The 24471-nt window shown below is 42.3% G+C and overlaps 1 protein-coding gene across 9 annotated transcripts in view; it reads right to left on the bottom strand.

The window, feature by feature from the left end:
• firrm (fignl1 interacting regulator of recombination and mitosis) overlaps window positions 1-24471 on the bottom strand; it is an 84671-nt gene that overhangs the window by 44998 nt on the left and 15202 nt on the right. For 5 of the 9 annotated variants that reach the window (XM_060917341.1, XM_060917340.1, XM_060917347.1 and 2 more), the window contains exons 3-6: window positions 15882-15922; window positions 15683-15771; window positions 15476-15580; window positions 9691-9831 (exon numbers count right to left, since the gene is read on the bottom strand). In XM_060917341.1, coding sequence (XP_060773324.1) covers window positions 9691-9831; window positions 15476-15580; window positions 15683-15771; window positions 15882-15922 — 376 coding nt within the window. Of the gene's footprint in view, window positions 1-9690; window positions 9832-15475; window positions 15581-15682; window positions 15772-15881; window positions 15963-16146; window positions 18302-24471 lie in introns of those variants that run through there. The other 4 variants (XM_060917345.1, XM_060917344.1, XM_060917346.1 and 1 more) reach the window with 2 other exon arrangements.

Below are 24471 nucleotides of genomic sequence, written 5' to 3'. Positions count from 1 at the left end.
CCAGCCAGTGTAGCATTCGTCACTAACGTTAGCGAAGGCCAACGCTAGCTTACCCACGACTCAGCGCTGTTAGTGTGGCAGTCCAGTTACCTTCCAGCTGGTGTAGTGTTAGCGAAGGCCAACACTAGCACAGTCAAGCTAAATATTATTATTTTCCCTGTGTAATTTACTTAGTTACTTTTAAAATCAATATCGACAGCTACACACAATGGAGCTACCTGGCAGCCAAAATTCTCTCAAAATCTTCTGTTTTTAACGAAGCAAACCTGGCTGCCATGTTTATTTACAAACTGTCACTGTCACTAGCACAGAAGTTTTATGTCTCCGGCATGTGACATTGTGCTGTCTTGACAACGTGCAATATTGTAACAATATTGCATGCTCATTCTCCATTGGGTACAGTGGTGTAATACACAGAGGAGAAGGGATAATGATAATAGTGCACGCCATCAATAAACCACTAAAAGGGAATAGAATACATGTTTTTATTCCATGGAAAAAGTGGCCTGTATGTATAATAATTTCCAATATCCTCACAAGTGAGGATATCGATTAATTGCTTTGATAAATTTGGGTACTTTTTGTTTGTGAATGTGTCTATGTAATAAAAAGGAAAATCACACACTGGGTTCAGGATATAAAGTTTATCTTCTCTTGTTGAAAAACTCATTTTTTCACGCAGAAGACACCATGGACCTGAGTGACGACGACTTCTTTCGGCTATTTCCATTAGGGGTCACCACTGTGGATAATGTCCCTCCATCTCCTCCTATCCTCCATATCTTTTTCTGTCACACCAACCATCCTCATGTCCTCCTTCACCACATCCATAAATCTCATCTTTGGTCTTCCTCTTTTCCTTCTACCTAGCAACTCCATCTCCAGCATTCTTTTCCCAATATACCCTGGATCTCTCCTCTGTGCATGTCCAAACCATCTCAATCTCGCCTCTCTCACTTTGTGTCCAAGCTGTCCTACGTGTGCTGTTCCGCTAATATACTCATTTCTAATCTTGTCCAATTTTGTCACTCCCAATGAAAATTGTAACATCTTCCACTCTGCTACCTCCAGTTCAGCCTTCTGTCTTTTTGTCAGTACCATTGTCTCCAAACCTTAGAACATAGCTGCTCTTACTACTGTCATACACTTTCCTTTTCACTCTTCCTGGCAGCCTTGTCACAAATCACTCCTCCAGCCATTACAACCTGTTTGCACTCTTCTTCACTTCTCTTCTGCACTCGCCATTACTTTGTACAGTTGACCCCAGATATTTGAACTCCTCCGCTTTGACCACCTCTTGTCCTTGCAGATGTACCATTCCACTGTCCTCACCCTCCTTCACACACATGTACTCTGTCTTGCTCCTACCGACTTTCATTCCCCTTCTCTCTAGTGCATACCTCCATGTCTTCACATTTTCTTCCACTTGCTCCATGTTCTCACTACAGATCAGAATATCATCTGCAAACATCATTGTAGATGGGGTCTCTTGCCTGCTGTCATCCGTCAACGTGTCCATCATCATTGCAAACAGGAAAGGGCTTAGGGCCAAGCTCTGATGCAATCCAACATCCACCTTAAATGCCTCAGTCATTCTCACTGCACATCTCACTGCTGTCACACTGTCCTCATACAAATCCTGCATCAATCTCACATATTTCTCTGCCACTCTTGATTTCCTCATGCAGTACCACAACACCTCTCTTGGCACCCTGTCATACATGTTCTCCAAATCCACAAACACACAATGCAGCTCCTTCTGGCCTTCTCTATACTTTTCCATTAACATTCTCAAAGCAACTATTGAATCTGTAGTACTCTTTCCTGACATGAAACCACATTGCTGCTCACATATCTCCACCTCTCCTCTTAGCTTAGTTTCCCCTACTCTTTCCCATAACTTCATGCTGTGGTCAGCCAACTTTATGCCTCTATAGTGATAACACTGGACATCGCCCTTCTTCTTGAATATTGGTACCAGTATACTACAGTGGTGCTTGAAAGTTTGTGAACCCTTTAGAATTTTCTATATTTCTGCATAAAATATGACCTAAAACATCATCAGATTTTCACACAAGTCCTAAAAGTAGATAAAGAGAACCCAGTTAAACAAATGAGACAAAAATATTATACTTGCTCATTTATTTATTAAGGAAAATGATCCAATATTACATATCTGTGAGTGGCAAAAGTATGTGAACATCTAGGATTAGCAGTTAATCTGAAGGTGAAATTAGAGTCAGGTGTTTGTCATCCCATTGATTGAAATCAGGTGCGAGTGGGCACCCTGTTTTATTTAAAGAACAGGGATCTATCAAAGTCTGATCTTTACAACACGTTTGTGGAAGTGTATCATGGCACGAACAAAGGAGATTTCTGAGGACCTCAGAAAAAGCGTTGTTGATGCTCATCAGGCTGGAAAAGGTTACAAAACCATCTCTAAAGAGTTTGGACTCCACCAATCCACAGTCAGACAGATTGTGTACAAATGGAGGAAATTCAAGACCATTATTACCCTCCCCAGGAGTGGTCGACCAACAAAGATCACTCCAAGAACAAGGTGTGTAATAGTCAGCGAGGTCATAAAGGACCCCAGGGTAACTTCTAAGCAACTGGAGGCCTCTCTCACATTGGCTAATGTTAATGTTCATGAGTCCACCATCAGGAGAACACTGAACAACAAAATGGTGTGCATGGCAGGGTTGCAAGGAGAAAGCCACTGCTCTCCAAAAAGAACATTGCTGCTCGTCTGCAGTTTGCTAAAGATCACATGGACAAGCCAGAAGGCTATTGGAAAAATGTTTTATGGACGGATGAGACCAAAATAGAACTTTTTGGTTTAAATGAGAAGCACCATGTTTGGAGAAAGGAAAACACTGCATTCCAGCATTCGAACCTTATCCCATCTGTGAAACATGGTGGTGGTAGTATCATGGTTTGGGCCTGTTTTGCTCCATCTGGGCCAGGACAGCTTGCCATCATTGATGGACCAATGAATTCTGAATTATACCAGCGCATTCTAAAGGAAAATGTCAGGACATCTGTCCATGAACTGAATCTCAAGAGAAGGTGGGTCATGCAGCAAGACAACAACCCTAAGCACACAAGTCGTCCTACCAAAGAATGGTTAAAGAAGAATTAAGTTAAATGTTTTGGAATGGCCAAGTCAAAGTCCTGGCCTTAATCCAACTGAAATGTTGTGGAAGGACCTGAAGCGAGCAGTTCATGTGAGGAAACCCACCAACATCCCAGAGTTGAAGCTGTTCTGTACGGAGGAATGGGCTAAAATTCCTCCAAGCCGGTGTGCAGGACTGATCAACAGTTACCGGAAACATTTAGTTGCAGTTATTGCTGCACAAGGGGGTCACACCAGATACTGAAAGCAAAGGTTCACATACTTTTGCCACTCACAGATATGTAATATTGGATCATTTTCTTCAATAAATAAATGACCAAGTATAATATTTTTGTCTCATTTGTTTAACTGGGTTCTCTTTATCTACTTTTAGGACTTGTGTGAAAATCTGATGTTTTAGGTCATATTTATGCAGAAATATAGAAAATTCTAAAGGGTTCACAAACTTTCAAGCACCACTGTACCTCTCCACTCCTCAGACATCCTCTTAATTTCCAAGATCTTATTAAACAAACAATCTAGTCAAAAAGGCAATTGCCATCTCTCCTCAGCATCTCCATGCCTTCACTGGTATTTCATCTGGGCCGACTGCCTTACCACTTTTCATTCTCTTCATCGCTCTTCTTACTTCCTCATTGCTAACCTGCTGTACTTCCTAATTCACACTCTCTCATTTTCTTCATTCATCAGCTTCTTAAAAGTACTCCATCCACCTTCTCAACACACACACACACACCCTTTATCAGCCTAATCTGCAACACATTCTTCCCAGCTTGATCTCGTTATCTTGCTAATCAGTACAGGTCCTTTTCTCCATCCTTAGTTTCTAAGCTTTCATATAGTACATCATACGCTTTTCCTTTGCCATTGCTCTCTTTGCTTTCCCTCGCATCTTCTTGTATTCTTGTGCGCTCTCTTGATCTCTCTTTATATGCCAGTTTTGCTTTGCCATTTTCTTCCTTCTTATACTCTGCTGGACTTCCTCATTCCACCACCAAGTCTCCTTGGCTTCCTTTCTTTGTCCTGATGTCACTCCCAGCACCTTCCTAGCTGTCTCCCTCTCCACTTCTGCCATAGATGTCCAATCATCTAATGCCTCTTCACCCAATGTCTGTCTCACCATATCCCTAAATTCTGACTTACAGTCCTCCGCCTTCAGCTGCAACCATTTGATTTTTGGTTTAGCTTTCTCCTTCTTCCTTTAAAAAAAAAAAAAACCTCTAAAGTCATTCTCCCAAACATCATCAGATGCTGCTTAGCTACATTCTCCCTTGCCATAAATTTGTAGTTTCCAATCTCCCCACCTGAGAACACCTTCCTCCACTCTTCTATGTTACTCTATGCTCTTCTTAAAAGTATGTATTCACCACAGCCATTTCTTTGTTAAATCCACCACCATCTGCCCTTTCACATTTATCTGCTTCACTCCATACCTACTCATCACCTCCTCATCACCCTGTTCCCTTCTCCAATATGCCCATTTAGGTCTGCTCCAGTCACCACTCTTTTCTTTTTTGGTAGACTTTCAACCACTTCATCCAACTCACTCCTGAATTCTTCTTTCTCCTCCATCCTGCACCCCACTTGAGAGGCATATGCGCTGATAATGTTCATCCCTTTGATTTCCAGCTTCACACTCCTCACTCTGTCACTCACTCTCTTTACTTCCAACACCCTCTTAACATACTTTTCATTTAGGATTACCCCTACACCATTTCTCCTCCCATGTATACCGCGACTGAAAAGTTTGAAATCACCTCCAATGTTCCTGGCCTTACTTGCCTTCTACTTTGTTTCTTGTACATACATGATGTCAATCTTTCTCCTCTCCATCATATCAACCAGTTCTCTTCCTTTACCAGTCATAGTGCCAACATTTAAAGTTCGAACTTTCAATTCTACTCTCCTGTCTTTTCTATTTTCGGAAGAAATGCAAGTTCGCCTTCCACCTCCTCCTTTTCCCCACCAGTACCCTGCTGGGAAACAGTTCTAGTGGCAGTCAATGTTAACCCAGCCCTCTCGACCGATCCGGTATGAAAGTCCTCTTCATCATCTGCGTAGTCTGATTTGGTTTTACAACGGATGCCCTTCCTGATGCAACCCTCCCCATTTATCTGGGCTTGGGACTGGCACTAAGAATGCACTGGCTTGTGCAGCTCAGCGGGTCAGGATGGACTTGGTTGACATACTGTATTTCCTGATCTCTCACTCGCTTCGCTCACTCGTAATATATACATTCACCACTCAAAGACAAACTTCACATCTTCGTGCCACCATGTAATATTCCCTCACTCATTTTATTTATATATATTTAAAGGGATCCTCCAGCAGATTTATTCTCAAACTTATTTTAAGTAAAAGTAGTCGCAGATTTTAAAATAATCAAACTTTCAGTTTCGGAGACCAAATAATGTTAAAAAAATGAATTTTCTTTAAAATCTCTAAGATTTTAAAGAAATCTAGATTTAGATTAAGGGAGAGAATGTGTGTGGGGCAATGTGTGTGCCTGCACACTGTAAAATCTTGGTTTAAAATGGCTCAACTCGGAGCGCGACATTGCACTTTGTACTCTAAAATCTTTTTTTACATGAACTACAGCTGGTTCTGAGTAGAACAACAAAGTGAGCGTGTGACATGGTTTAAAACAGAGATTTTAGAGTGTGAGGCGCACAGCGTGACATGATAGTAAGTTTTCCTCCTGAAACTCCATTCATTTGAATGGGGAGAAAAATGAATGGGGTAAAAGATATCGCAAAAAGAAAGGAAAAGATGAGCGCGGGTCAGAACCGATTGCATGTACATGTTGGGGGAGATGGCCTGAGGAATCACATGAAGTTTGGTGGGTCTCCAATGAAGTGTGTCCGAGCAGGACAATTCGTGAGCCCCATTCATTCTCTATGGGGAAAACAAATGATGGGAAAACCACAAGAATGAGAGAACAGGTGTGTTGATCCAAAAGCTGTACACAAGCGCACCACACCAGTTCAGGCTGGATGTGTCAGAGTTGGAATGTGTCGATATTTTATTTATTTATTTATTTATTTATGACAAAGTGTTTTTCATTTTACTGGTCTCACACTGTGCAGTCTACAGATAATTCACTTGGTGGACTCATGGCTACTTGGGGAAAACAGTAAGGAGAGTTATCAGACTGCTTGCTAAGCACAAAGCAGCATGAAGCACACTATTGTTCTTAAGTTTACTTTATCATCATCATTAGTTATTCATCCATTTTTTGGCACCGTTACTTCTCCTACAGCTTTTGAGATATCGACACTGTTCCAACTCGGACGCGTCCAGACTGAATCATGCCACACACACACTGTTAATCTACCTAGCGCCATGTAGTTCAATATATTCCTTTAGCTATTCCCGTTACTTTTAAATACTTGATAATTTTTGGGGTTTTGTTTTCGAGTACAGTTTTTATTTCATCCTCGGTTGGTTCAGCACCACACTCCACCATTTTGTTTTTCTCCATCTAATCAGAGCGTGCAATTGCTGATATCTGGTGAGTATGCATAGAATAAAACACTAATAATTAGTATTCTATTCTGTCCACACTCACTGGATATGAGCAATTGCACGCTCTGCGTGTGAGATATACAGTATCACACACACAAACATACGGTGGATATAAAAAGTGTACACACCCCATTAAAATATGTTTTTCCTGATGTAAAAAAAATGAGGCCACGATTAATAATTAAAAAAAAAAAAAAACTTTTCCCACCTTTAATGTGACCTACAATCTGTACAATTCAATTGAAAAAAAAAAAAACAAATCTGTTGGGGGGGCATAAAAAAAAAAAAATAAAAAAAAAAAAACGTACAATAAGCTGGTTGCATAAGTGTGCACACCCTTAAACTAATACTTTGTTGAAGCACCTTTTGATTTAATTACAGCATTCAGTCTTTTTGGGTTCACACCTGCCATCAATTAAAATGACTCTGATTCACCCCAAATAAAAGTTCAGCTGTCCTAGTATGATTTTCGTGACATTTACTCAGTTGCATCCTCCAGCAAAATCCAGGGTTCACAGAGAGCTTACAAAGCATAAAAGGGATCTCATTTGTTGAAAGGTAGCAGTCAGGAGAAGGGTACAAAAAATGTCCAAGGCATTAGATATACCATGGAGCACAATGAAGATAGTCATCAAAAAGTGGAGAAAATATGGGACAACAGTGACATTACCAAGAACTGGCCATCCCTCCAAAATTGATGAAAAGACACGATGAAAACTGGTCAGGTAGGCTACCAAGAGGCCTACAGCAACACTGGAGGAGCTGCAGGAATTTCTGGCAAGTACTGGTTGTGTACTAGATGTGACAATCTCCCATATTCTCCATAAGTCTGGACTATGGGGTAGGGTCGCAAGACAAAAGCCTTTTTTTTTTTACAAAGAAAAACATTCAGGTTTGGCTAAATTTTGCTAAATAAATAAATAAATAAAATAAAATACATCAACTCTCCCAAAAGCATGTGGGAAAATGTTTTATGGTCTGATGAAACCAAGGTTGAACTTTCTGGCCACAATTCCAAAAGGTGTTTGGCGCAAAAACACCACTGTGCATCACCAAAAGAACACCATACCCACGGTAAAGTTTGGTGCTAGCAGCATCATCATCATGTTTTGGGGTTGTTTTTCTTCAGCTGGAACAGGGGCTTGAGGCCGAATCCCATTTCACCCCTTGGACCAACCCCTTGGCCCTTCCCCTCCATTTTGCGCGTTCACGTGAAGGGGTAGGGGTATCCCAATCCCAGTTAACGCGGAGGGGTAGGGGAAGGGGTAGGGCTTCTGTACCCCTCCAAACGGAGATTTTCCTGGAGCTGACTCCGAACGAAGGGGTTTGAGTGATTTCCCACAATGCCATGCGGATTTCAGCGAGATTTCATGCGGATTTCAGAAAGATGGCGGTTCCCGCGGCGAAAGATTGTCATAAATGTATTTTCTCCATTATTTACGTGTTTTAAGTTGTTATCCAGAGGAAACACACCGCTTGATTCGCTTTCGAGCTGAGAATGAGCAGCGATTTCTGAAATCCAAGCTGCTGCTAAAAAGCTTTGGGAGTGAGTATTGTTTTCGGTTGCTTGACTGCGTACATTTTGTTCTGTTATTCTCGCTTTTATTGTTTACATGAGTGTTCTGACACCTCATTCTGTCGGATGTGGTGCACGAAGCGCCAAAGATATCCCATTCAGTGGTGTTAGTTAACAAATCACACCCTGCCAGCAGAGATTTCTGGTTCTGCCTCTGGCTCTGACTGTAGCGGCTGGTCGCAGCCAATGACACATTTGGTCGCGTTTTGCTAACGTAAACGCTGACGGAGGTACGCGATGACGTATGCGATCGTTGAAGGGCTATCCCAATATGTAAGGGTTGAATTTCAAGCCCTATCCCTTGTAGCTCAGTTTCAAGGGGAAGGGCCAAGGGGAAGGGGGAGGGGTAGAAATTAGAATTGGGATTGGGCCTTAGTCAAGGTGGAGAGAATTATGAACAGTTCTAAATACCAGTCAATTTTAACCCAAAACCTTCAGGTGTCTTCTAGAAAGCTGAAGATGAAGAGGAATTTCATATTTCAGCATGACAGGGACCCCAAGCATACATCAAAATCAACAAAAGAATGGCTTCACCAGAAGAAAATTTAAGCTTTGGAATGGACCAGCCAGAGCCCAGACCTAAATCAAATTGAAAATCTGTGGGGTGACCTGAAGAGGGCTGTGCACAAGAGATGCCCTCGCAATCTGACAGATTTGGAGCGCTTTTCAATGAAGAGTGGGTAAATATTGACAAGTCTAGATGTGGCAGGCTGATTGACTCCTACCCAAAAAGACTAAATGCTGTCATTAAATTAAAAGGTACTTCAACAACGTATTAGTTTAAGGGTGTGCACACATGCAACCAGCATATTGTACGTGTTTTTTTTATTTTTTATTTATGCTTCCCCCCCTAACAGATTTGTTTGTTTTTCAACTGAATTGTACAGGTTATAGGTCACATTAAAGGTGGGGGAAGTTTTGAAATAATTTATCGTGGTCTCGTTTTTTTACATCAGAAAAACCTGTAATTTTAATGGGGTGTGCACACTTTATACACACACACGCAGAGTGACAGACTATACATTTCACTGTTCTGAGGAGGACAGCATACATCACAGTTCACTAGCTACCTTCTCGCTCAACCCCCCCAACACACACACACACACACACACACACACACACACACACACTGCTGCTTGTATGCACAGAATTCGAAAAAGAGGTCATTCCAAGTTTGGACTACCATCTTCCAAGGTGAGTTAAAAAAAGCATAAAAACAAACTTGCCTTCAGTCACTATCAATTATGAACTTAAAAGACAGGTTACAGCAGACCTATAAATGTTCAAGAGGCCTCTTAATTTGAGTCACAAAAGTACCAATAATTTTCTTTTTAGCTCATTACAGTGATTAGAGTCCATAAGACTGACTTTCATTTACATAATTTATGCTTGAGCATGTTCAAAATGACTGGAGTTTTTCCCTTAGAAGAAATGCAATCTGAGCAAGTTGTACCTTGCAGTGCTGGAAAGTGTCCTTTAAGATGTGGAGGATACAAGAAGGCAGAGAGCGGATGGACTCCAGGGAGGTAGCCTCGTCAAGAGCGCACACGTGACGCACACAAGCAGACAGAGTCTCCAATGTCTGCACCATCATCTATATACATAAACATTATAAGCAGCTTAAGTTAACAACACAACCTGCAGGAGAATTGATTAAGATGCTATATGTTGCACAGCCTCAGGGCCCAACATTAACTTTTCAATCCAATTGTTCAGTCAGACAAGCAGCAAGATTTTTCAATTGTCCTGACCATAACCTTTTTATTACTATGTATTTACTAGTTAAATAAAAGTGATTAATTTATTTTTTAAATCAATTATAATCATCATGCCTTAATGATTTTTAATTTTTCAATAAAACTCAAACTTTAACTGTAACAATAAACAAAAACTATCCAATGCCCCATTTTGATGCATGTGCTGTTATATCCCATTATCTGATCTGCAATTTTAACAAGAGTTAGACTCACCCAAATTCAAAGCTTCTGGAGGAAATAAAGGTAAATCTTGATTAATCCAGTCAAAGAAAGTATAAATTAATTTAAAGAAATGAAACCAAAAGAAAACGAGTTGGACATGACAAGGGTGACAATCATGTTGTGAATGAAAACAATGAAAACAGTGAGTTTGGCACTGTCGTAAAATTCCCTCCAAATATTGTATTATAATGCGTTCATGTGAACCATGCAAAAGAAAAATTACAATGAATGCCTGAATGAAATGAATATTCACCACAGATATTTATTTTATTGAGGTACTTGATCGCCACTTCTCTGATTTCGATGAATTCAAAGTCTAAGGGTGTTTTCACACTTGGTCCCTTTCAGCCATCTAACCGAACTCAGATCGATGACTCAGCATTTTTTGCGTATGTGAACACTCCAACCGTACCCAGACCCCTTTAAAGCGAACTGAACTGAGACCACCTCAGGAGGTGGTCTCAGTACGGTTCGCTAAAAATCAACGGTACAGTTCGCCTAATCTGCGCATTGTGAACAAAAAGCGCACCGGGTTCACTTCGCCTTTTTCACTGTAGTTTAACCTTCTTTGTTTGCCGTAGTTGGTCACGTGACTGTAGCAGGGAAACTCGACTTCCTTTTGGAACTTACCACAGCCGCTGGAATAAATTTATTTTCCTTAATCTGCACTATTTTTGATTCAAGAGAAAATTACCCAGAATTCCATGCACTGGGGGTCTGAGGGCTCTAGAGGACCTGGTGTGAACAGAAAGAGGACTGAGGCCCCATCAAAGCTTAACTGGACCAGAAAGAGAACCCAGTCCTCTTTGTAATAAATTCACAGTGTGAACACAAAAAGAACTGAGTTCTTTTTCTGTTGGTCCACTTAAAGAGGACTGTCTGGTTCCTTTAAAGGGGACCAGATGTGAAAACACCCTAATACTCTATAATTAGATATTACAACGTGGTTATTTTTACACACACACACGCTGTACTTGGCTTCCCTGGAATTTCATAAACAATAACACGGCCATATCACTGAGGTGATTGAACTGGTTTTGTTGGAACTTTATTGATGCAACTCTTGAACAATTACTATAAAAATTGTGATTTTCAACAATCCCTAAAAGATGTGGTCCCTGAAGTGTATAAAAGCATAAGGTATCATTACTATACTGTCTGAGGCAGCTATACGTAACACTTTGTTGAGTAAATTTTCTCTAGTCTGTAAACCAGATATGTAGAAAATGTGACAAAATATGTAGACTACTTATACTATTTATGTAAACTGCTTATTATTTAACTCTTTTTTTTTTTTATTCTATTGCAACTTTAAGCAAGTGTTCAAGGAGACTGGCCTCATCATGTAGCCTTAGCAGCGAGCCAGCTCATATAAATAATATGCACATGAACAAATGACACTATTAAACTCACCTCAACATATCTTTTACAATCGTTTACCCCACCATGGGCAATGCTAAAGTACTGTACTGTAACAAACAGTACAGCACGCAACACCATTATTTTACCCCATTAAGAAAGGGGACACTTTCATGTAGTCTGAGGTGAAGTGGGTTTTGTATTTTGTTTTTTGGGGCACTCTGCCATGATGCTCCTGGATACACTGAACTGATTGACTCTTAGTCAGGAAGAGAAGACAAAGCCCACCCACTCAGAACACTGATTAGTCTACTTAGCAGGACAGAGCAATCAGGATGCACGTGCACGCACTCTCTTCTCTCTCTCTCGTGCACTCGCGTTAGATTCCGCAATACTGTAACTAATTTGCAGGCATCAGGGCAGATCTCGACGTTTAGGGCTGCCCGATTGAAACATGCAAGTGAAACATGCATTCGGGCAAGTGGGATATGTCCCCAGCATGCCCGACCGGGCACGTTGGAATGAGCATACAGTATATTACAAACTAGCACCACAAAAATTAGGTTTTTTGATCTTTTCAGTTCCTAAAAGCGTCCCTCACTACGTACCCGCCATTATGTCTTGGCTGTTTTCTTAGTCTCGGTTTCATTTACTGCTTTGCAAGTTATTTTATATACCCCTGCTGTTGTAGTATGGTACGCATACTGTTTCTAGACTCCTTGTGCATGACGGCACGCATGCACTGTTTTTGCTAGTTCAAACAGAGAAATAGATAAAAGGCATTACTGTCTCCCCATTATGAATAAAAATGTTAACAAATAGAAGTAAATGCTTCAAGAACAATGAGGAAACGAGTGTTTAAAGAATACAGAGAGAGAAGCTGAGCCTGAAAACTCCAGAGAAATTCACGATTGTTTTTAAAATATATTTTACAAAAACAGAAAGTCGGAAGTGAGTATGGAAGAGTTTGCTTAAGAATCTCGTTTTATTTTTTTCAGCTCCCATTCGAGTCAGCTCCTTCATGAAAGGGTTTGATTTTCTTAAAGGTGAAGCCGCTTCCTTACGCTACGTTCACACTGCAAGGCTTAATGCTCAATTCCGATTTTTTTGTGAAATCCGATTTTTTTGTGAGGTCGTTCACATTAACAAATATATGCGACTTGTATGTGATCCTCAGTATGAACGAAAAGCGACCTAAAAGTGTTCCGCATGCGCATTGCAGGATACGACGACGTCACACGCAGTGAGCATGGCCAGTGTTTACGGAAGTAAAACTGCCCGGTTGTGGTATGACCCATCCAATCTAGCTTGAATAGCTGTATCCCCCCAAATGGAAATCAGCTCCCTAACCTCTGCGTCCTTCCATTGAGAAGATTCAGAACCTTCACAGCCCGAAGCGTCCCTCGCATTGATGTCATGCGCAGGGGCGCAGATACGTTTTTTGAACTGGGGGACAAAGCTGCCAGCAAACCAACCCCAACCCTGATATGCCTGTCAAACTTGTTGTGGGTTACCATAGCAACCAAGCTCGAGCTTGCAACCTGTGCAGTCTGCGCAGCTCAACCAACCGAATATCAGTCTTTGTTTTGTTTTATGGGAGTTGTTGCAACTATGTATACACTGCCGTGCACCTCAATAAACCGAATGGTAATTAGTCTTTTGATTTTTCCGTGAGGTTTGCCTTATGCAAAGAAAGACAGCATAGATGTTTTTTCCTCCCTATAAGTGGGGGGGACCGAACGAGGTGAATTTAAATCTGGGTGGGACGAGTCCCACTCTCTATCTGCACCCGTGATTATGCGCCATGTTGTTGTAACTTTTTTTGATAGACCCGCCGCCTACTTCAGCGCAGAATAGTGACGTTTGTGGCTTGTTGATGACGTGTAAGTCGGATGAATGCGACCTGGCGGTTCAGACTGAAGTCACATATGAAAAGAGCGGATAGGAATCGGAATTAGGACCACATATCCAAACGGCCTGGGTCGGATTTGAAAAAAATCGGATCTGTGTCGTTCATATTGTCAATAAAAGATCGGATACAGGTCACATATGGGCGAAAAGATCAGATTTGAGTCACTTCAGCCTGCAGTGTTAACATAGCCTTATTCGACACAGAAAACCCAGATTGGGTTCAAACAACTCGGGCATAAAAAAAACAAACAAAAAAAAACCCTCAACAAGGAGTGACATGCGCGGTAAAACCTGAAAGAACATAACAGATTAAGATCAGAGAGAGCTGGAGCTTTGTTTCTGTTATCAGAGGAACACAGTCTTGTGCAAAATATTTATATATGGGGGGGGGTTGTTACATCATCCACCTCTAGATTTATTTAAAAAAAAAACTCAACAAGGAGTGACATGCGCGATAATCTGTTATGTTCTTTCAGGATTTATCGCGCATGTCACTCCTTGAGTTTTTTTTTTTAATTAAAAAAAAATAAATAAATCTAGAGGTGGATGATGTAACAACCCCCCCAATATATAAATATTTTGCACAAGACTGTGTTCCTCTGATAACAGAAACAAAGCTCCAGCTCTCTCTGATCTTATTCTGTTATGTTCTTTCAGGATTTAAGCTCAGAGAGAGCTGGAGCTGTTTCTGTTATCAGAGGAACACAGTCCCATGCAAAATATTTATATAGCTGTTTTTTTTTTTGTTACATCATCCACCTCTAGATTTATTTAAAAAAAATTAAAAAAAAAAAAACTCAACAAGGAGTGACATGCACGATAAATCCTGAAAGAACATAACAGATTAAGATCAGAGAGAGCTGGAGCTGTTTCTGTTATCAGAGGAACACAGTCCCGGGCAAAACATTTATATAGCTGGGGTTGTTACATCATCCACCTCTACATTTATTTAAAAAAGAACCCCCCCCCCACAAAACCAACCGTGCTGCGTCATGACAGGGTGCACTGATTCAGTTACAGGTTGCCAGGTCTGTATGAAACACCCATAACCTACACACTAAACAATTTTAAACTCAAACAATTATCCTGTCTGTCCTGACGCAGCGCAGGTTTTTTTTTTTTTTTAACCTAGAGATGGATGATATAGCAAAAAAAAAAAAAACCCGATATATAAAAATACTCAAACACAGTACTGTTCAAAAGTATTGGCACCCTATTGTTTTCTTCATACAAACTTTGTTATAGATTTCTATTTTATGATTTCTCCATTATTGAGTAATGAACCTACAGTCAGAGAGAGTTCTGCACAAACACACTGAACTTTACAACAGCTGCATACATGTGAAATGGAAATAAATCGACTAAGACAGGAAAAACTATTTCAGATACAACTGTTATTGTCCGTTACAAATAAAAAGTAACCAATAACCAAACTTCAACTGAATGTGTGATCTTCATTTTATGTTGCAATTCACAACTATTCTGTGGTTTTCTTTAAAAAAAAAAGTAGTACTCGCAAAATAGGGGGCAAGTGATAATATTGGGGGGCAAGTGGAAATTAACCCCCACTTGCCCCCAGGACAAATGGGTTTAAAAGTTAATGTCGAGCCCTGCAGGGAGCGGCTTTCAATATGCAAAAGACTCCCGGACCTTCCAGGAGAGTTGAGAATAATTCAACTTGTCCCATTGTACAAGCAGATGCAGATTTGACTTGTCCGGACCAAACAATTACTTGTCTCGGACAATCGGACGACCATTAATGTCAAGCCCTAAGCCTGTAGTCGATCTGTCTACAGTGAATACCTGAAGAGGCAGTAAACGTCATTATACCAATTCACAGTGAAACGTGCCACTTAAACAATCAAGGCTGATTCTAGTTCAGTGGTGCAACATACCCAGACAATACCAACCATGTCACCCAACATGCATTACAAATCCCTGTAAATCTTAACACTGTGAGCTTTTCTAAAAAAAGGTAATTCAGAGAACCTGCAAAATGTTTCTGAGGAACGTATGCAGCTCAGTGTTCTGGCTAGACAGGTCTCCAATGTGCTTGGCAATCTCTTCCAAAAGGCCAGTAAACATCACCACCACCTGTAATCAACAATGCACGACATGTCCACATAAAAAGATAAAGTGATGTACATCATGTGAAATAAAACACACATTCAGCAGGGTGTAATGAAAGACCTTCACCTTGGGTAAGATTTTAGAGAAACATTCTTCCTCAAGTTCTGATGGAGGGAGATGAGGAAGGAACATGTTGACAATAATCTGCAAAACACCTGTAAATATAAACCACCAATGCAGATTATATCAAATGAATATTACAATACAAAGGCTAAAAGGTACATCACAGATGCATCACAAGGTGCATAGTATGATAAATGCTTACTGATGTGCTCATTCCAGCTATTTGTATTATGATGAATGGAGTACAACAGTCAAGGAACACAAGGTTGGGTGTCTTCTTAGCCTAAATTGTGTTACAAGGTTTGTGAGAGTAGTGAGTTAATAAATCTGTGGTTCACAAAAGGACCAAGACAGATAGGCATGGGGTTTAAGGTTTAAATTATTAGTTTTTAAATGTAATCATTGTTGATAATTAATCCTTTGTTTTCATGCAACATTTAAAAAATAAATTAAAAAAAAAAGTCTACGTTGTTGTCTGCCATTTTGATCCCCTATACAGACGCCATATCTGTGTGAAGACTGCCGCATCATGGTATAAATTGCCCACGTGGAGAAAACAAGCTTCTTCAAGGTTCTGAAAGTTAATATGCATCAGGGCCCTGAAGTTCAGATATTATCTGAAGAAAGGCATTGATTATGGAAGGTTCCCATTAATAAGGATGGAGTTATAAAGATAACAGTGCGAAGAGAAGTGGGATCAAATGATTGATTGTTCAAAACATTTTGCTCCTTCAATATTCCATTTTTACTTTCATAAGTTTTGTATTGACATTTTATGTGGTGAATTCTGAACTAATGTCCTTTGATTACATTACTCCACCTAGCTTAAGGCTTATTAAAGTAAAACATGTAACTCATTCACAACTCCACAGTGGATCAATCAAACTTTGATACGAGATGTACAAGTTCATGCGAAAATTTTAACTAAAAAAAATTTTAAATTCTCAACAATATTGAGAAACAGCAGGAGATCTTCCAGGAGAGATCTCATCACTGTTAAGTGCAAATAAACAGACACTTGGGGTGAATGAGTTAAATGAAGGACGTTTTTATGAGCAGTTCATGTTGTGTTTTAATTTCCTTAATTTACAATTTGATAAAATGAAATATTTTTAACTTCAGGTAAGAAGGCCCATCTGCACAACAGTACCAGTGCATTATGGATTCAGCCAAGGAATCCAAAGTTACAGTCGCAGTGCACTGTGGGTAATTACGTAGGTAGCAGTGACGTCAGTGAAAATGACCCACACAGAATATTTAACAGTTATTCCACGCAATCGAGTTGTACATGAGCACTGAGCTCTATGTAAAAATCTGGAAAACTCGCAGCCCAATCCCCACTGTAGAGATGAGTGAAGCCATCTGACCGCCATCTTACCACTCACATCATGTGTATTTGGTTTGTGCGTTAAATTTGCCCCAAGAAAAGTATCTCCTGACTTTTGTTCCCCTTTCATTACCTCCTCTTATTTTCTCAACTTTACCCACATTCCTTACATATCTTTATAGCGCTCCCCTCCATTGTTATTGGTTTTTTAATTTTTTTTTCCTTTTCCAGTTCAGTCTATGATAATTTTCTGAACGGCTCTTTTACTACCATAACTATTTTTACTGAGATTATTTCAGTTTTTCTTTGTACAGGAAATCATCAGACGCTGTCTGGGAAATAAGCCGCTGACCGGGAAATATGACCAACCCTGATTTAAGAGTACTTATCAATATACTGTACTTGCACACAATTTAAACTAAAATCATGTAGTTAAAACAATCATGCCCATTTTGTCAATTGGGTATGACATGTAGATGATCTACATTGTTAATTGTGCTTAACCTTAGGTAAACGAAAATAACTACTGACCAAACTAGAACAATAACATCTCACTCTTTATTTGCATCATTCACTGCCATTTCTGCCTAAGGCTATGGTCCTTCTTTCATTTAGGCTACTGAGGCTAATTTACTCAGTTTTTCTTTTTGAATTTGAGACGTTGAGCTTGAGCTCTCACATTAAATATCAAACATGTCTAGACTTTGGCTTTGATCTAGTCTGGAACATTTCCATCAAAAATCTGACACAGTCAGTGTTCATCCCAGACATCAATGTCAGATTTGTTTTGATTTTTATATATTATTATTACCTATATTATTTGAGGTTTATTTTCTAATTTAGTACGCTTAGACTCCACTGTACTGGATGGCCATGATATTGAGATAGTGTGGACTGCACTCCGCGAGATGGTTTACAACACGGCCCTGGAATGCCTTGGACCAACTACCAGAAAGCACAAAGACTGGTTTGATGAGAACTGCATGGAGATTGAGCAGCTACTAGAGGAAAAGCGCCGTGCATATAAAGCCCATCTCGACGATCCGACGTCAACATCAAAGCATGACATACGAAATGTGCGGAGCACCGTACAGGCGAAGCTGCCTCAGATGCAGGACTCCTGGCTAAATAAGAAAGCTGACGAGATCCAGGGCTTTGCTGACAGTAACGACATGAACTTCTACAACAGCTTGAAAGAAATCTATGGTCCTACCACCACAGGCTCACTGTCTCCACTTCTCAGTGCTGATGGGTCAACACTGATCTCTGACAAGGATAAAGTCCTCGAGAGATGGGCAGAACACTTTCAGAGTATCCTGAATACAACCCCGATTCCAAAAAAGTTGGGACAAAGTACAAATTGTAAATAAAAACGGAATGCAATGATGTGGAAGTTTCAAAATTCCATATTTTATTCAGAATAGAACATAGATGACATATCAAATGTTTAAACTGAGAAAATGTATCATTTAAAGAAAAAAATAGGTGATTTTAAATTTCATGACAACACCACATCTCAAAAAAGTTGGGACAAGGCCATGCTTACCACTGTGAGACATCCCCTTTTCTCTTTACAACAGTCTGTAAACGTCTGGGGACTGAGGAGACAAGTTGCTCAAGTTTAGGGATAGGAATGTTAACCCATTCTTGTCTAATGTAGGATTCTAGTTGCTCAACTGTCTTAGGTCTTTTTTGTCATATCTTCCGTTTTATGATGCGCCAAATGTTTTCTATGGGTGAAAGATCTGGACTGCAGGCTGGCCAGTTCAGTACCCGGACCCTTCTTCTACGCAGCCATGATGCTGTAATTGATGCAGTATGTGGTTTGGCATTGTCATGTTGGAAAATGCAAGGTCTTCCCTGAAAGAGACGTCGTCTGGATGGGAGCATATGGCTACGTTCACACTGCAGGCTGAAGTGACTCAAATCCGATCTTTTCGCCCATATGTGACCTGTAGCCGATCTTTTATTGACAATATGAACGACACAGATCCGATTTTTTCAAATCCGACCCAGGCCGTTTGGATATGTGGTGCTAATTCCGATTCCTATCCGCTCTTTTCATATGCGACTTCAGTCTGAACCGCCAGGTCGCATTCATTCGACTTACACGTCATCAACAAGCCACAAACGTCACTATTCTGCGCTGAAGTAGGCGGCGGGTCTCTCAAAAAAGTTACAACAACATGGCGCATAATCACGGGCGCAGATAGAGGGTGGGATGAGTCATATTTAAATTCACCTCGTTCGGTCCCCCCTACTTATAGGGAGGAAAAAACGTCTATGCTGTCTTTCTTTGCATAAGGCAAACCTCACGGAAAAATCAAAAGACTAATTACCATTCGGTTTATTGAGGTGCACTGCAGTGTATACATAGTTGCAACAACTCCCATAAAACAAAACAAAGACTGATATTCGGTTGGTTGAGCTGCGCAGACTGCACAGGTTGCGAGCTCGAGCTTGGTTGCTATGGTTACTAACAAGTTTGACAGGCATATCAGGGTTGGGGTTGGTTTGCTGGCAGCTTTGTCCCTCCCCCCAGTTTTTTGTCCCCCCCAGTTCAAAAAACATCTGCGCCCCTGCGCATGACATCAATGCGAGGGACGCTTCGGGCTGTGAAGGTTCTGAATCTTCTCAATGGAAGGACGCAGAGGTTAGGGAGCTGATTTCCATTTGGGGGGATACAGCTATTCAAGCTAGATTGGATGAGTCATACCGCAACCGGGCGGTTTTACTTCCGTAAACACTGGCCATGCTCACTGCGTGTGACGTCGTCGTATCCTGCAGTGCGCATGCGGAACACTTTTAGGTCGCTTTTCGTTCATACTGAGGATCACATACAGGTCGCATATATTTGTTAATGTGAACGACCTCACAAAAAAATCGGATTTCACAAAAAAATCGGAATTGAGCATTAAGCCTTGCAGTGTGAACGTAGCGTATGTTGCTCTAGAACCTGGATATACCTTTCAGCATTGATGGTGTCTTTCCAGATGTGTAAGCTGCCCATGCCACACGCACTAATGCAACCCCATACCATCAGAGATGCAGGCTTCTGAACTGAGCGCTGATAACAACTTGGGTCGTCCTTCTCCTCTTTAGTCCGAATGACACGGCGTCCCTGATTTCCATAAAGAACTTCAAATTTTGATTTGTCTGACCACAGAACAGTTTTCCACTTTGCCACAGTCCATTTTAAATGAGCCTTGGCCCAGAGAAGACGTCTGCGCTTCTGGATCATGTTTAGATACAGCTTCTTCTTTGAACTATAGTGTTTTAGCTGGCAACGGTGGACGGCATGGTGAATTGTGTTCACAGATAATGTTCTCTGGAAATATTCCTGAGCCCATTTCGTGATTTCCATTACAGAAGCATGCCTGTATGTGATGCAGTGCCGTCTAAGGGCCCGAAGATCACGGGCACCCGGTATGGTTTTCCGGCCTTGACCCTTACGCACAGAGATTCTTCCAGATTCTATGAATCTTTTTGATGATATTATGCACTGTAGATGACGATATGTTTAAACTCTTTGCAATTTTACACTGTCGAACTCCTTTCTGATATTGCTCCACTATTTGATGATACAGAATTAGGGGGATTGGTGATCCTCTTCCCATCTTTACTTCTGAGAGCCGCTGCCACTCCAAGATGCTCTTTTTATACTCAGTCATGTTAATGGCCTATTGCCAATTGACCTAATAAGTTGCAATTTGGTCCACCAGCTGTTCCTTTTTTGTACCTTTAACTTTTCCAGCCTCTTATTGCCCCTGTCCCAACTTTTTTGAGATGTGTTGCTGTCATGAAATTTCAAATGAGCCAATATTTGGCATGAAATTTCAAAATGTCTCACTTTCGACATTCGATATGTTGTCTATGTTCTATTGTGAATACAATATCAGTTTTTGAGATTTGTAAATTATTGCATTCCGTTTTTATTTACAATTTGTACTTTGTCCCAACTTTTTTGGAATCGGGGTTGTAGGCCCTCATCAATGAACGATGAAGCCATCAACAGGCTACTTCAGGTTCCTATTGACGAGACCATGGATGCCATACCAACATTTGAGGAAATTGAGAAAGCTATCCATCTTCTCTCAAGTGGCAAAGCTCTAGGTTTAGACTCCATTCCAGCTGAAGTCTATAAAGAGGGGGGAGTAGCCCTGACTGAGAAACTCCACCAGCTTTTTCAGCTCATCTGGCTTCATGAGGTTGTGCCACAGGACTTTAAGGATGCATCCATCATGCACCTCTACAAGCACAAAGGTAACCATCGTATCTGCGACAATCACTGCGGAATCTCCCTGCTGGCTGTCGCAGGAAAGATCTTGGCCAGAGTTTTACTCAACTGCCTCATTGCACATCTCGAGCAAGGTCTACTACCAGAGAGTCAGTGTGGCTTTCGGAAAGAGCACAGGACTACGGACATGGTGTTTGCTGCCAGACAACTCCAGGAGAAGTGTCAGGAACAAAATGTTGACCTTTATTCCACTTACGTCGATTTGATGAAGGCATTTGACGCTGTGAGTAGAGATGGTCTTTGGAGAATTATGGCAAAGTACGGTTGCCCCAGCAAGTTCGTAAACATCGTGCGTCAACTTCATGACGGCATGCTAGCAAGAGTCCAGGAAAATGGAGAGACCTCTGATCCATTTCTCGTCTCCAATGGAGTGAAGCAAGGATGTGTCCTCGCCCCCACCTTGTTCAGTCTAATGTTTTCGGCCATGTTGAGCGATGCCTTTGGAGATGCTGAGGTGGGCATTGGTATCAAATACCGTACTGATGGCTCCCTGTTCAATCTAAGAAGGCTGCAGGCTAAAACTAAAGGTCTTGACTGATACCATCAACGACCTTCTCTTTGCCAATGATTGCGCCCTGAATGCCGCGTCAGAATCTGATCTGCAACACACGGTCGACATATCCTTGAATGCCTGTAGTAACTTTGGCCTAACCATCAGCACCAAAAAGACAGAAGTCATGCATCAGCCAGCGCCAGTAAAGCCATACAGTGCTCCCAACATTACCATCAACGGGCACAGACTGAACGTCGTGGAAAAATTCACCTACCTTGGAAGCACACTCTCCAGGAATGTCACTGTTGCAATCGTTTAAGGTGGGTGGAGCACAGAAGCACGGCAGGCCAGAACGGAGTTCTCAAACTCTTTATTTTAGCTTTTCAGCTGTTATTTTACTACTCTCCCAGTCTCACTCACACACACGCGTTCTGGTTGGGGAGAGCTCTCTTCCTCTGCTCTCTCTCCTTTTTATAGGGCGTGGTCACTGGGGAAGACACACAAACACAAGTTAACTAACAAACATCAGGTGTAGTGATTCTGCCACTTACCTTCCCTGACTCAGCTCTCCGTTCACAGACCGATGCTTGACCACACCCCCACTGCCACATACCCCCACCACCCGACTCAGACCGGCGAGCCGTCCGGCCTGCAGCCAACTCCCCCCCCCCCCCCCCCCCTTGACAGGAGAGGAAATCCGCCACAACCATCTGCGCCCCCGGCCTGTGGATCACCTTGAACTTAAACGGCTGGAGTGCCAGATACCAACGGGTGATCCGTGCATTGGCATCCTTCATGCGGTGGAGCCACTGGAGGGGCGCGTGGTCCGAACAGAGGGTGAAAGGGCGTCCCAGTAGGTAGTAGCGGAGGGCGAGGACCGCCCACTTGATGGCAAGGCACTCCTTCTCTATAGTGCTGTAGCGGCCCTCACGCACCGACAGCTTCCTGCTGATGTACAGCACTGGGCGGTCCTTCCCCTCCTAGGACAGAACAGCCCCCAGCCCGACGCGTCCATCTGCAAAATAAAGGGGAGAGTGAAGTCAGGGGAGTGTAATAGTGGCCCCCCACACAGTGCAGCCTTTACCTCAGAGAAAGCCCGCTGGCATTGCTCCGTCCACTGGACCGGATCTGGTGCCCCCTTTTTAGTGAGATCAGTTAGCGGGCTGGTGACGTCCGAATAATTAGGTATAAACCTACGATAGTAGCCAGCCAGCCCCAGGAACTGTCTCACCCCCTTTTTGGTCTTGGGCAAGCCACAATCGCTGCAGTCTTATTAATTTGGGGACGCACCTGCCCATTGCCCAAGTGGAAGCCCAGATACCATACTTCCACCCGCCCAACTGCACACTTCTTCGGGTTGGCTGTGAGACCCGCTCACCTCAGCGACCTAAGGACGGCCCTCAGGTGTTGTACATGCCGCGGCCAGTCATTACTATAGATAATAATGTCGTCAAGGTATGCGGCCGCATAGGTGGCATGGGGGCGGAGGACCCTATCCATAAGCCGCTGGAACGTAGCGGGCGCCCCAAACAGCCCAAAAGGACGTGTGACAAACTGGTGTAAGCCAAACGGTGTGGAAAAGGCTGTTTTCTCTCGGGATAATGGAGTCAAGGGGATCTGCCAATATCCCTTTGTCAAATCCAGTGTTGAATAAAAACAAGCCGTGCCTAGTCGATCAAGCAACTCGTCAATACGAGGCATTGGGTATGCATCAAATTTAGACCCCGCGTTGACTTTTCTGTAGTCCACACAGAACCGGACCGACCCATCGGCCTTGGGAACCAAGACCACCGAGCTGCTCCAGTCACTGTGGGACTCCTCGACGATGCCCATGTCGAGCATGGCCTCGAGTTCTTCCCGAACCACCTTTTTTTGTGTTCAGGCAGTCTGTAAGGGTGGCTGCGCACTACCACCCCCAGGGGCGTCTCAATGTGGTGTTCTATGAGGTGGGTGCAGCCGGGCAGGGGCGAGAATACATCAGAAAATTCTGTCTGCAACTGGGCAACCTCTGTGAGTTGGGTCAAAGAGAGGTGGTCTCCACAGGGGACCGGAGTGGTGGGCGAGGTCAATTTTACTTTTTGAACCTCCGGCCTCAGCTCCGCCTTCTCTGGAACCACCGACACCAACGCCACAGGGACCTCCTCGTTCCAAAGTTTTAAAAGATTGAGGTGGTAAATCTGTAATACCCCAGCCCTGTCCGTTCACCGCACCTCATAGTCGACGTCCCCGACTCGCCATGTGACCTCAAAGGGTCCTTGCCACTTGGCAATCTATTTGGAGCTCGACGTGGGCAACAGCACGAGTACTTTATCTCCCGGTGCGAACTCCCTAAGGCGCGTGCCCCTGTCGTACAGGCGGATTTGCCGTTCTTGAGCCTGCCGCAAATTCTCCTGGGTTAGGTGTGTGAGTGTGTGGAGTTTTGCGCAAAGGTCAATAACGTATTGAATTTCATTTTTGCTCGGGGAAGGTCCCTCCTCCCAATTTTCCTGCAGCACATCTAGGATGCCACGCAGCTTATGCCCATATAATAATTCGAACGGGGAGAACCCCGTGGAGGCTTGTGGACCTCTCGCACTGCGAAAAGCAGGGGCTCGAGCCATTTATCCCAGTTACGTGCATCCTCGCTTACAAATTTTTAAATTATATTTTCGAGGGTGCGATTAAACCGTTCGACT

This window comes from Neoarius graeffei, chromosome 3 (assembly GCF_027579695.1).
Source record: "Neoarius graeffei isolate fNeoGra1 chromosome 3, fNeoGra1.pri, whole genome shotgun sequence".
NCBI lineage: Eukaryota > Metazoa > Chordata > Actinopteri > Siluriformes > Ariidae > Neoarius > Neoarius graeffei.
Note: the sequence above shows the minus strand (reverse complement) of the source record. Positions and strands in the feature narration are given on the sequence as shown.